General features: G+C 42.6%; 1 protein-coding gene across 1 annotated transcript in view; it reads right to left on the reverse strand.

The window, feature by feature from the left end:
• The window catches only part of LOC124789249 (solute carrier family 22 member 7-like), a 29,637-nt gene extending 16,361 nt beyond the window's left edge, over positions 1 to 13,276 (reverse strand). The window contains exons 1-2 of the mRNA XM_047256544.1: positions 13,188 to 13,276; positions 6,815 to 7,057 (exon numbers count right to left, since the gene is read on the reverse strand). Coding sequence (XP_047112500.1) covers positions 6,815 to 7,057; positions 13,188 to 13,276 — 332 coding nt within the window. The remainder of the gene's footprint in view (positions 1 to 6,814; positions 7,058 to 13,187) is intronic.
• Between the last annotated feature and the right edge of the window lie 334 nt (positions 13,277 to 13,610).

Here is a 13,610-nt window from a genome sequence, read left to right on the forward strand (position 1 = left end):
GGGAAACTGGCTGGGGTAATAGCAGGAAATTTAAGGGGGGGAGGCACTGCCATGAATGGTAAAATACCAGTGGTTACAGGTGTTGGAGCAGCACCTTTTTTAGGATAGGTAAGACAGAAAGATGTCAAGTTCTACGAGAGGTCAGGATTGAAACAAATCTTCAGTTTAGGAAAGAAATTAAACAGCACAATTCTAGCACATTGGATCACCAATCACAGCTATCAATTATAAATTTTCACCAATCACCAGAAATTGTATCTCCACCAAGTTGTATCTCAGTCCTAGGTAATTGCATTGATGAATTAAAGTCACCCAACCCAGTTGACATAATCTGCCTCTCTGAACACCGTGTGACCACTGGTATAGGAACTAGGCCTAAGCACAATGAGAAACTCAGACAGGAGAGTACTGCAAATGTTAGAATAAGGCAAGGTTCTCAGAAAAGTATAATTAAAAATAATGTAAGTATATTTCATCAAAATATTGGGAGTTTAAAGAATAAAGTAGATGAGCTTCTGGTTTGTTTAGAAGATTTAGAAGCTGAGAATGAAATAGATATACTATGCCTGTCTGAGCATCACATTGTTACTGATATGGATAAGGTAAATGTAAGTGGATATAAGCTCTCTGCACATGTAATGAGAGAAAATATGGAGAAAGGAGGAGTTGCCATATATGTCAAAAGTTATCATTGTGCAAAAAGTATAGAAACAAAAAAGTTTTGTGTAGAGAAACATATAGAAGCATGTGCCTGTGAGCTTAAATTAAATAAAGGCACATTTATAATTGTAACTGTATATAGGTCCCCATCAGGAAATTTTCATCTACTTCTGAAAAATTTGGACTCCTTGTTGTGCTATCTGTCAGACAGGGGGAAGCAAATTATTATTTGTGGAGACTTCAATGTAGATTCTCTGAAAGAGGGTAATAGGAAAAATGACCTTGAAGTATTACTCGGTTCTTTCAATTTGACACCCGTTATTGATTTTCCTACTCGGGTGGTAAAGGATAGCAGCTCACTGATAGATTACTTCTTTATAGACCAAGATAAGTTTAACCAGATAAATGCTCAGCCTGTTGAGAGTGGTCTTTCTGATCATGGTGCACAGCTAGTTACAATATATGACATAGCTCCATTCAGCAATACTAAACAGTCCTCCAAAGTAGTACATTCTGTCAACGATTTAACAATTGCAAATTTCAGGAAAGCCTACAGCAGATAGACTGGGATGAGGTGTACCGTGAACCTGATGCCAATTTAAAATATAATTTATTTCATGACATTTTTGTAAATGCATTTGAAAACTGCTTCCCCAAGAAAATAGTTAAATATACTCGTAAGAAACCTTGTAACAAACCATGGCTTACTAAGGGTATAAAAATATCTTGTAACCGGAAAAGGGAAATGTATCTGACAGCAAGAAAGAGTAGTGACCCAGAAACTATCAAAAATTATAAAAACTACTGTGTTATATTAAGAAAAGTTATTAAAAAATCCAGGAGTATGTGTATCATGTCTGAAATCAGCAACTCTGATAATAAAATTAAAACAATTTGGAATATTATTAAAAGAGAAACAGGTCAACCAAGAGCAGAGGAAGACAGTATTACCATCAAATTGAATGAAAACTTTACGAACAAAAAGTCAGAAGTTGAAAATATTTTTAATAATCATTTTCTAAATGTTGTGGGTATAGTAGGATCCAGGTGTTCCTTAGAAGATGCTAGGCTGTTAATGGAAGAGGCCATACCTATGCAATTTGATACAATTGAAATCTCACCCACTTCTCCCTCTGAAATTAGGAAAATAATAAACTTGCTTAAAAGCAAAAACTCACATGGAATTGATGGCATTTCCAGCAAAATACTAAAAGCTTGTTCTCAACAGATAAGTAAGATTCTCAGCCACCTGTGTAATAGCTCTCTGGAACAGGGCATTTTCCCTGATAGACTGAAATATGCTATTGTTATACCTTTGCATAAAAACGGGGATAGATCTGATGTCAACAATTACCGTCCAATCTCCCTTCTAACAGCTTTATCCAAAATTTTTGAGAAAGTAATGTATTCAAGAGTAGCTTCACATATCTGTAAAAATGAAGTACTAACAAAATGTCAGTTTGGTTTCCAGAAAGGTTTTTCAACAGAAAATGCCATATATGCTTTCACCAGTCAAATTTTGAATGATCTGAATAACCGAACACCACCCACTGGGATTTTTTGTGATATCTCAAAGGCTTTTGATTGTGTAAATCATGAAATTCTGCTAGACAAGCTCAAGTATTGTGGCATGAGTGGGACAGTGCACAAATGGTTTAATTCGTACCTAACTGGAAGAGTGCAGAAAGTTGAAATAAGTAGTTCTCGTAACATGCAAAGATCAGCACATTCCTCAAACTGAGGAACTATCAAGAATGGGGTTCCACAAGGGTCAGTCTTGGGTCCTTTGTTGTTCTTATTATATATTAATGACTTGCCATTCTATATTCATGAAGAGGCAAAGTTAGTTCTCTTTGCTGATGATACAAGTATAGTAATCACGCCTGACAAACAAGAATTAACTGATGAAATTGTCAGTACTGTCTTTCAGAAAATTACGAAGTGGTTCCTTGTAAACGGACTCTCACTGAATTTTGATAAGACACAGTACATATAGTTCCGTACAGTGAATGGTATGATGCCATTAATAAATATAGACCTTAATCAGAAGCATATAGCTAAGGTAGAATATTCCAAATTTTTAGGTGTGTCCATTGATGAGAGATTAAATTGGAAAAAACACATTGATGATCTGCTGAAACGTTTGAGTTCAGCTACTTATGCAATAAGGGTCATTGCAAATTTTGGTGATAAACATCTTAGTAAATTAGCTTACTACGCCTATTTTCACTCATTGCTTTCATATGGCATCATATTTTGGGGTGATTCATCACTGAGGAATAAAGTATTTATTGCACAAAAGCGTGTAATCAGAATAATAGCTGGAGTCCACCCAAGATCATCCTGCAGACATTTATTTAAGGACCTAGGGATATTCACAGTAGCTTCTCAGTATATATACTCTCTTATGAAATTTGTTATTAACAACCAAACCCAATTCAAAAGTAATAGCAGTGTGCATAACTACAATACTAGGAGAAAGGATGATCTTCACTATTCAAGATTAAATCTAACTTAGGCACAGAAAGGGGTGAACTATACTGGCACTAAAGTCTTTGGTCACTTACCAAATAGTATCAAAAGTCTGGCAGATAACCAACAAGTATTTAAGAAGAAATTAAAAGAATTTCTGAATGACAACTCCTTCTACTCCATAGAGGAATTTTTAGATATAAATTAAGAAAAAAAATACTAAAAAAATAAAAAAAAGCTTGTTATATTAACTTAAGTATGTTGTTAAATTTACCTAATTATGTCATGTATTGGAAAATTTGACTCGTTCCACATCATTACGAAATATCGTATTCATGATCCATGGAACTAGTATTAATCTAATCTAATCTAATCTGGCCCCACTTGGCTGACCCACAGCCACAGCCTACAACATGAGGATTCACCCCACTGTCGGTGTGGTGCCAATCTGATGGGTGTCCACATCCTTCTGGAACGCTCTAAACTGGCCACTGTACAGTAAAACCCTAAACCTGCAGATACGCTGCCTCTGGTGCTAGTGGATGACGTCAGAGTGGCTGATCTGGTTTCACATTTTACCCATAAAGTTGGTTTCTACTCCTCTCTGTGAGGGAGGGCACAATGGCATCGTCAGTCATTTGAGGGTTGGAGGGGTACCCCCTCTCCTGCTCCAACCCAGGGGATGGTCGGTGATCCAGCCTGGCTTTTGCCCTTCCCACCTCTCAAGTCCTTATTCTTTTACTCATATATCGTTGGTTTACTGTCTCATCGGTGCTATTGTCTTCCATGACGTTTAATAAACTTGCCTGTTTTGCTAGTTTTTATTGTGATAATGGAGGGAGAGGAAACGCCAGTCGCATGCAGAGGGTGCACCTCAGACATGACATGTTTTGGATGCCTCCAGCTATTTTCTGAGTGGAGAAACACACCCCCATTCCCCCACTTACCCGTCACTCACTTCTGCTTGCTTCTACTAGTATCTTTTGGTTTTATTGATCCTCAGTTACAACACGTTCATCAGGGTTTGCCTTCTGCGTCCTTCCACTCTGAGGACACTTCCCCACTTGGCACGTATAGGATGGACCGACTGATAACCATGTAGTTTGGTCTCTTAAACCCCACCAATCCTACAGACAACGGGCATCAGAGTAATAAGTAAAAATAGTAACTCGGTTTACTATAAAAATCTCTTTCAGGAATTAAAGTTTATACTAATATCATGGAGCACATTTAATAACCTTTTATCCACATTAAGAAAACATCAGTTGGTAGTCCCCTAAAGTTCTGGTTATGATTATAGAGCATGATCAAACTTGACGTTAAATATAGGAGGAAAAAACAAATGGAAAACTCAGAATATCATTTTCTTCCTGGGAATAAAAATGTGCTGTAAACTGCTCAAGGAAAATAAGAGGACAAATAAGACCAATAAATTTGTGAAATACATCTTACATCGTTACGATATATATTATATTTTCCTATACAACTGAATACTAATTGGCAGAAATGTGTCATAAATTAATAGTAAAAAATGATTCGAGAACACACTTTCACAATGTAATACATCGTACTGCAGTATCTTAATCTTAGGTCAATTACGTGTAACATTAATCTACTTTCAGCTCCTTGAACTCAATATTTACTATAGAAAAGTATGAAGGATAGGTGCGCGTGTATGTCTGTGTGTACAAAAGTCGTAAAATTCTTAACCAACTAAACCCTTAAGTACCTTTGGCTTCTATGTACGAATAAGATTAGCTTTCGGTTTCCTCTTTTTGCTAAGATAAATATCTAGTACCACTTTAAAAAGAATCCATGGAGCATAAGCAAGTAACTAACTTCACCACAGAGCCTAAAGAAAAAGATACAATGCGAAAGTACAGTGTAATGCACGTGACATATAGGAATACATCGATAATAATAATAATGCACTCTTATTATAGTGACTGAAACGGTAGTGATATGTGAAATGTACTACATATCTGTCGCTATGGAAAAACCTATCATAAATTCCAAAAATAATTTAAATTCTTATACAGGGTGTTACAAAAAGGTACGGCCAAATTTTCAGGAAACGTTCCTCACACGCAAAGAAATGAAAAATGTTATGTGGACATGTGTCCAAAAACGCTTACTTTCCATGTTAGAGCTCATTTTATTACTTCTCTTCAAATCACATTAATCATGGAATGGAAGCACACAGCAACAGAACGTACCAGGGTGACTTCAAACACTTTGTTACAGGAAATGTTCAAAATGTCCTCCGTTAGCGAGGATACATGCATCCACCCTCCGTCGCATGGAATCCCTGATGCGCTGATGCAGCCCTGGAGGATGGCGTATTGTATCACAGCCGTCCACAACATGAGCACGAGGAGTCTCTACATTTGGTACCGGGGTTGCGCAGACAAGAGCTTTCAAATGCCCCCATAAATGAAAGTCAAGAGGGTTGAGGTCAGAGCGTGGAGCCCATGAAATTGGTCCGTCTCTACCAATCCATCGGTCACCGAATCTGTTGTTGAGAAGCGTACGAACACTTCGACTGAAATGTGCAGGAGCTCCATCGTACATGAACCACATGTTGTGTCGTACTTGAAAAGGCACATGTTGTAGCAGCACAGGTAGAGTATCCCGTATGAAATCATGATAACGTGCTCCATTCTGCGTAGGTGGAAGAACATGGGGCCCTATCGAGACATCACCAACAATGCCTGCCCAAACGTTCACAGAAAATCTGTGTTGATGACGCGATTGCACAATTGCGTGCGGATTCTCGTCAGCCCACACACGATGATTGTGAAAATTTACAATTTGATCACGTTGGAATGAAGCCTCATCCGTAAAGAGAACATTTGCACTGAAATGAGGATTGACACATTGTTGGATGAACCATTCGCAGAAGTGTACCCGTGGAGGCCAATCAGCAGCTGATAGTGCCTGCACACGCTATGCGTGGTACGGAAACAACTGGTTCTCCCGTAGCACTCTCCATACAGTGACGTGGTCAACGTTACCTTGTACAGCAGCAACTTCTCTGACGCTGACATTATGGTTATCGTCAACTGCATGAAGAATTGCCTCGTCCATTGCAGGTGTCCTCGTTGTTGTAGGTCTTCCCCAGCCGCGAGTCATAGGCTGGAATGTTCCGTGCTCCCTAAGACGCCGATTAATTGCTTCGAACGTCTTCCTGTCGGGATACCTTCGTTCTGGAAATCTGTCTAGATACAAACGTACCGCGCCACGGCTATTGCCCCGTGCTAATCCATACATCAAATGAGCATCTGCCAACTCCTCATTTGTAAACATTGCACTGACTGCAGAACCACGCTCGTGATGAACACTAACCTGTTGATGCTATGTACTGATGTGCTTGATGCTAGTACTGTAGAGCAATGAGTCGCATGTCAACACCAGCACCGAAGTCATTACCTTCCTTCAATTGGGCCAACTGGCGGTGAATCGAGGAAGTACAGTACGTACTGACGAAACTAAAATGAGCTCTAACATGGAAATTGAGCGTTTCCGGACACATGTCAACATAAACATCTTTTCTTTAGTTTGTGTGTGAGGAATGTTTCCTGAAAGTTTGGCCGTACCTTTTTGTAACACTCTGTGTACTGAAAATAATAAGTGTGTCTTTTCATGGTGGATGAAACCGGTAATAAAAAAAATAGCTACGCACATGTCGCCAATGTAGCCAAACAGTAACCCCAGGGCCACTCCAATAATCTGTGAGTAGAAGAAGACGTCATTGACGGCCTGCCGGTTGTCGCAGACCCAGTTCATCTGTGACGTCACCGTCAGGGAGAACCACGTGTCGTCATACTCCCAACCGTGCTGGCACTTCACAGGTTCCCTGCTGCCGCTGAAGTCAGTCACATCACTCCGGTTGTACATCAGGCACTTGCTGAACGAGGCTCCTTCCCTGTAACAAGCAGGACATAACTTAGGGCGTAAAAGAGGAGCCCACAGCTTACTCATGTGACGCGAAAACAGTGATGATGAGGCGCCATACTCCGAGGAAAGTAGGGAAAGATGCAGGAGACCGGCGCTGATGACTAGGTAAGGCGCTAAAGGAGGTGGTTTGCCATTGCCTTCCTCCAACAGTAATGTGGATGAATGATAATGATGAAGACGACACAGCAACACCCAGTCATCTCGAGGCAGGGAAAATCCCTGACCCCGCCGGGCATCGAACCCGGGAGCCCGTGCGCGAGAAGCGAGAACGCTACCGCAAGACCACGAGCTGCGGACCGAAAAGAGTGGAAAAATAAATATACGAAATAATTACATCCAGACAAGAAGAGAGATTCTTGATACTACTGAAGAACTTTTCGTCGTGTCATATTAACACGCTATTGTTTTGCGACCTACAGTTGTCTGTTTACGCTGTGAAATGCACAAAATGTTTGGAACACCAGTACATGCAAAAATGTAAATTTGGACAGAGATAGGCTCTAGCTTGGGTCCAGCCACTAGCAACTGAACATATTTCCTAAGTACACAAAGTCTCAATATTAATAGTGATTTTTTTTTCAGTCCTCGTACACGACGTTTCTAAGGGAGCTTAAGAACACGCTTGTAGTAAATGGTCATTCCCCTGTGGTTGAGTTGATGGAGCAGGTTCAAATTCTTCGCAGCGCAAGCAATCGGAATTCGAATCTTAATCGCGGACTAACGCGCCACGAGAAATAGTGCCTTTGCAGTGGGTGCAGCATCATTTCTTCTGCACGAATGTAGGTATCTGGCGGACGACATGAAATTTCTGACTCGGTATGCGGACAGATGTCTGAGAAAAGTTATAACAGGAATTACTGGAGCAACAAATGTATTTTATGTACGGACCTAGAAGGGAGATGTTACGTCACGAAGCATCGTTCCAATATACAAGATGGTCCATTGATAGTGACCGGGCCAAATATCTCACGAACTAAGCACCAAAAGAAAAAACTACAAAGAACGAAACTCGTCTAGCTTTAAGGGGGAAACCAGATGGCGCTATGGTTGGCCCGCTAGACGGCGCTGCAATAGATCAAACGGATATCAACTGCGTTTTTTAAAATAGGAACCCCCATTTTTTATTACATATTCGTGCAGTACGTAAAGAAATATGAGTAAACACTCCACTTTTTTCCCTTTGTAATAGTCACAAACGTACAAGTACGTGGTATCACGTAACATTCCACCAGTGCAGACGGTATTTGCTTCGTGATACATTATCCGTGTTAAAATGGACCATTTACCAATTGCGGAAATGGTCGATATGGTGTTGATGTATGGCTATTGTGATCAAAATGCCCAACGGGCATGTGCTATGTATGCTGCTCGGTATCCTAGACTACATCATCCAAGTGTCCGCACCGTTCGGCGGATAGTTACGTTATTTAAGGAAACAGGAAGTGTTCAGCCACATGTGAAACGTCAACCACGACCTGCAACAAATGATGATGCCCAAGTAAGTGTTTTAGCTGCTGTCGCGGATAATCCGCACGTCAGCAACAGACAAATTGCGCGAGAATCGGGAATCTCAAAAACGTCGGTGTTGAGAATGCTACATCAACATCGACTGCACCCGTACCATGTTTCTATGCACCGGGAATTGCATGGCGATAACTTGGACCGTCGTGTAGAGTTCTGCCACTGGGCACAAGAGAAATTACGGGACGCTGACAGATTCTTTGCACGCGTTCTATTTAGCGACGAAGCGTCACTCATCAACAGCGATAACGTAAACCGGCATAATATGCACTATTGGGCAACGGAAAATCCACGATGGCTGCGACAAGTGGAACATCAGCGACCTTGGCGGGTTAATGTATGGTGCGGCATTATGGGAGGATAATTGGTCCCCATTTTATGGATGACAATCTAAATGGTGCAATGTATGCTGATTTCCTACGTAATGTTCTACCGATGTTGCTACAAGAGGTTGCACTGCATGACAGAATGGCGATGTTCTTCCAACATGATGAATGTCCGGCACATAGCTCGCGTGCGGTGAAGCGGAATTGAATAGTATACTTCATGACAGGTGGACTGGTCGTCGAAGCACCATACCGTGGCCCGCACGTTGACAGGATATGACGTTGCCGGATTTCTTTCTATGGGGAAAGTTGAAGGATATTTGCCATCGTGATCCACCGATAACGCCTGGCAACATGCGTCAGCGCATTGTCAATGCATGTGTCAACATTACGGATGGTGAACTACTCGCTGTTGAGAGGAATGTCGTTACATGTATTGCCAAAAGCATTGAGGTTGACGGACATAATTTTGAGCATTTATTGCATTAATGTGGTATTTACAGGTAATCGCGCTGTAACAGCATGTGTTCTCAGAAATGACAAGTTCACAAAGGTACATGTATCACATTGGAACAACCGAAATAAAATGTTCAAACGTACTTGCGTTCTGTATTTTAATCTAAAAAACCTACCTGTTATCAACTGTTCGTCTAAAATTGTGAGCGATACGTTTGTGACTCTTACAGCGCCATCTATCACAAATCGAAAAAAGTGGTCCAAGTAAAACATTCATATTTCTTTATGTACCACAGGAATATGTAATAAAAATGAGGGTTCCTATTTAAAAATACGCAGTTGACATCCGTTTGACCTATGGCAGCGCCATCTAGCGGGCCAACCATAGCGCCATCTGGTTTCCCCCTTCAAGATAGACAAGTTTCATTCTTTGTAGTTTTTTCGTTTGACGCTTATTTCGTGAGATATTTGGCCCGGTCACGATCAGTGGACCACCCTCTATATCAGACGGTGGAGGTGAAACTTCCTGGCAGATTAAAACTGTGTGCCCGACCGAGACTCGAATTCGGAACCTTTGCCTTTCACGGGCAAGTGCTCTACCATCTGAGCTACGGAAGCACGACTCACAGCTGTACTTCTGCCAGTATATCGTCTCCTACCTTCCAAACGTTACAGAAGCTAAACCTCATTCTGGAGACGGTGGAGGTGCTCATCAGGCAACAAGTGTTAAATGATCAAACGTTTATTCCGTTCGAAAATGGTGTAAATGATCAACATCAGTATGGGGTTCGACACCCATGGACCCGAAGACACACTTGTATTCATTGTGTAGTGGAAGCAAACTGCCTCCTAAAGGTACATTGGGGAACGTCTTGTCATGCCTGAAATTCAAGGTGGGTCATTCATAAAAGTTGCCGGCTAGAGACTGTCGTGAAGTGTACGTCTTCCTATCACGCTCGAGACGTGATCTGTAGGCGGCAAGCCGGCCGCTGTGGCCGAGCGGTTCTAGGCGCTTCAGTTCGGAACCGCGCTGCAGCTACGGTCGCAGGTTCGAATCCTGCTGCGGGCATGGATGTGTGTGATATCCTTAGGTTGGTTAGGTTTAAGTGGTTCTATGTCTACGGGACTGATGACCTCAGATGTTAAGTCCCTTAGTGCTCAGAGCCATTTGATCCCACTGGGATACAATAAAATGATTAACAGCTCGAGCATACAGGATAAGTCTTCCGTCGTTCTTACGGTAATTACTGGATGTATCGGATTGCAATATTCGCTATCTGTTTCTCAATTATTTCATGAATTGTGGTGTATATCGTTCCCTAGCAGTACTGACTACAAACCCCACACGTTATTGCAACCACTTCTTCTTGAGCAGTGAATACTTTTTGCCTGAGTGTTGAGTTACCCCAAAATACACTCCTGGAAATGGAAAAAAGAACGCATTGACACCGGTGTGTCAGACCCACCATACTTGCTCCGGACACTGCGAGAGGGCTGTACAAGCAATGATCGCACGCACGGCACAGCGGACACACCAGGAACCGCGGTTTTGGCCGTCGAATGGCGCTAGCTGCGCAGCATTTGTGCACCGCCGCCGTCAGTGTCAGCCAGTTTGCCGTGGCATACGGAGCTCCATCGCAGTCTTTAACACTGGTAGCATGCCGCGACAGCGTGGACGTGAACCGTATGTGCAGTTGACGGACTTTGAGCGAGGGCGTATAGTGGGCATGCGGGAGGCCGGGTGGACGTACCGCCGAATTGCTCAACACGTGGGGCGTGAGGTCTCCACAGTACATCGATGTTGTCGCCAGTGGTCGGCGGAAGGTGCACGTGCCCGTCGACCTGGGACCGGACCGCAGCGACGCACGGATGCACGCCAAGACCGTAGGATCCTACGCAGTGCCGTAGGGGACCGCACCGCCACTTCCCAGCAAATTAGGGACACTGTTGCTCCTGGGGTATCGGCGAGGACCATTCGCAACCGTCTCCATGAAGCTGGGCTACGGTCCCGCACACCGTTAGGCCGTCTTCCGCTCACGCCCCAACATCGTGCAGCCCGCCTCCAGTGGTGTCGCGACAGGCGTGAATGGAGGGACGAATGGAGACGTGTCGTCTTCAGCGATGAGAGTCGCTTCTGCCTTGGTGCCAATGATGGTCGTATGCGTGTTTGGCGCCGTGCAGGTGAGCGCCACAATCAGGACTGCATACGACCGAGGCACACAGGGCCAACACCCGGCATCATGGTGTGGGGAGCGATCTCCTACACTGGCCGTACACCACTGGTGATCGTCGAGGGGACACTGAATAGTGCACGGTACATCCAAACCGTCATCGAACCCATCGTTCTACCTTTCCTAGACCGGCAAGGGAACTTGCTGTTCCAACAGGACAATGCACGTCCGCATGTATCCCGTGCCACCCAACGTGCTCTAGAAGGTGTAAGTCAACTACCCTGGCCAGCAAGATCTCCGGATCTGTCCCCTATTGAGCATGTTTGGGACTGGATGAAGCGTCGTCTCACGCGGTCTGCACGTCCAGCACGAACGCTGGTCCAACTGAGGCGCCAGGTGGAAATGGCATGGCAAGCCGTTCCACAGGACTACATCCAGCATCTCTACGATCGTCCCCATGGGAGAATAGCAGCCTGCATTGCTGCGAAAGGTGGATATACACTGTACTAGTGCCGACATTGTGCATGCTCTGTTGCCTGTGTCTATGTGCCTGTGGTTCTGTCAGTGTGATCATGTGATGTATCTGACCCCAGGAATGTGTCAATAAAGTTTCCCCTTCCTGGGACAATGAATTCACGGTGTTCTTATTTCAATTTCCAGGAGTGTAGTATTCCGTATGACATCATAGAGTGAAGGTATGCAAAGAATATTAGCTAGCTAATTTTTATATCCTCTAACTTAGCAATTATTCTGATAGCACAAGTTGATGAACCTAGTCGCTTTAGGAGATACAAAATATGAATTTTCTAATTAAGATCCTTGTCTAGATGTACACCCAAAAACTTAGTATGCTCTACCCTGGCTACTGACTTCTGCTGATGTGTTATATTTATTGAAGGAACTGCATTCCTTGCAGTAGAAAAGCGGGTGTACTGTGTTTCTTCAAAGCTCAGAGCAAGCCCATTCGCAGAAAACCAATCAATAACTTTTCCAAAGACTATATTAGAAATATTAACGTTAGATTTTAGGATTAAAACAACAGGTTTTATTCCAGTGTAAATGCGATGACAGACCATTTAACTAAGATAAAATATGTGACACATTAATTAATGGACCGTATACAAATTACAATAGTTGTTCACAGAAGAAAATAAACTGAACAATACATATTCGAAAGAGGTGTAATTTACAACAGGGCCTGGCTGGGATTATGAATCTGGTCATTCAGTACTAAGCTTAGGCTGATGGATACATGTTTATTCATTCCAAATTATTTCGAGATAGTTCGTCTTCCTTCCTTTATTTTATCTTAGTTAAATTATCTTACATAGCATTTACACTGAAACAATCCCTCTTGTTTTATTCTTAAACCTAACGTTTACATTTTACATGTCTGGAAATAGAGATACTCTCTAGATGCACTAGTTTAAAATACATGAGGCAACAAAATTTCACTGCAGCACATACTTATCTTTGTACCTGACGGTTGCATAAGAGCCGTTTGTGCAAAAATAATAAATACTGTAGAATTTTACATCAAAGTTGTGTGTGTTCCCATTCATACTGTATAAAACATGCTACCAAGAATCGATCGATGAAAGCTAAAACATTTACTGCTACAAACCTCGGTATGGTGAGGTTCTTCCACTCCTCAACTGAAAGGTTGGAAAGTTCCCTGCCAGGGACGTAGCACCAGTGATCAGGAGTCTGCATAGCCAGGTAGAACATGTTGACGCTCATCAGGTCGAAGCATGAGGCAAAGCAAACGAAGACGATGTTCAGCCTCGTCTGGAACTTCCCCCTGGACCCAATGGCGTCCAGGACCTCTTCGAATGCTGGAGAAGCCTTTGTTTTTGTACTGCATTCATGGATTCCAGTCCTCTCCTGAAAATGAATAACCAAGCAGCGGTGACACGGAAAGGTAGTGAGTCCCCAGGAAAGCAGAAGACATTTGTTTTTTGTTTGTACCGGCTAGCCGGTATAGAATGTGGGCAACAATTTTATGTCTCTATAGAATTATCTAGTTCTGTTTCCAGTGACCAACAGC

Source organism: Schistocerca piceifrons, chromosome 3 (assembly GCF_021461385.2).
Source record: "Schistocerca piceifrons isolate TAMUIC-IGC-003096 chromosome 3, iqSchPice1.1, whole genome shotgun sequence".
NCBI lineage: Eukaryota > Metazoa > Arthropoda > Insecta > Orthoptera > Acrididae > Schistocerca > Schistocerca piceifrons.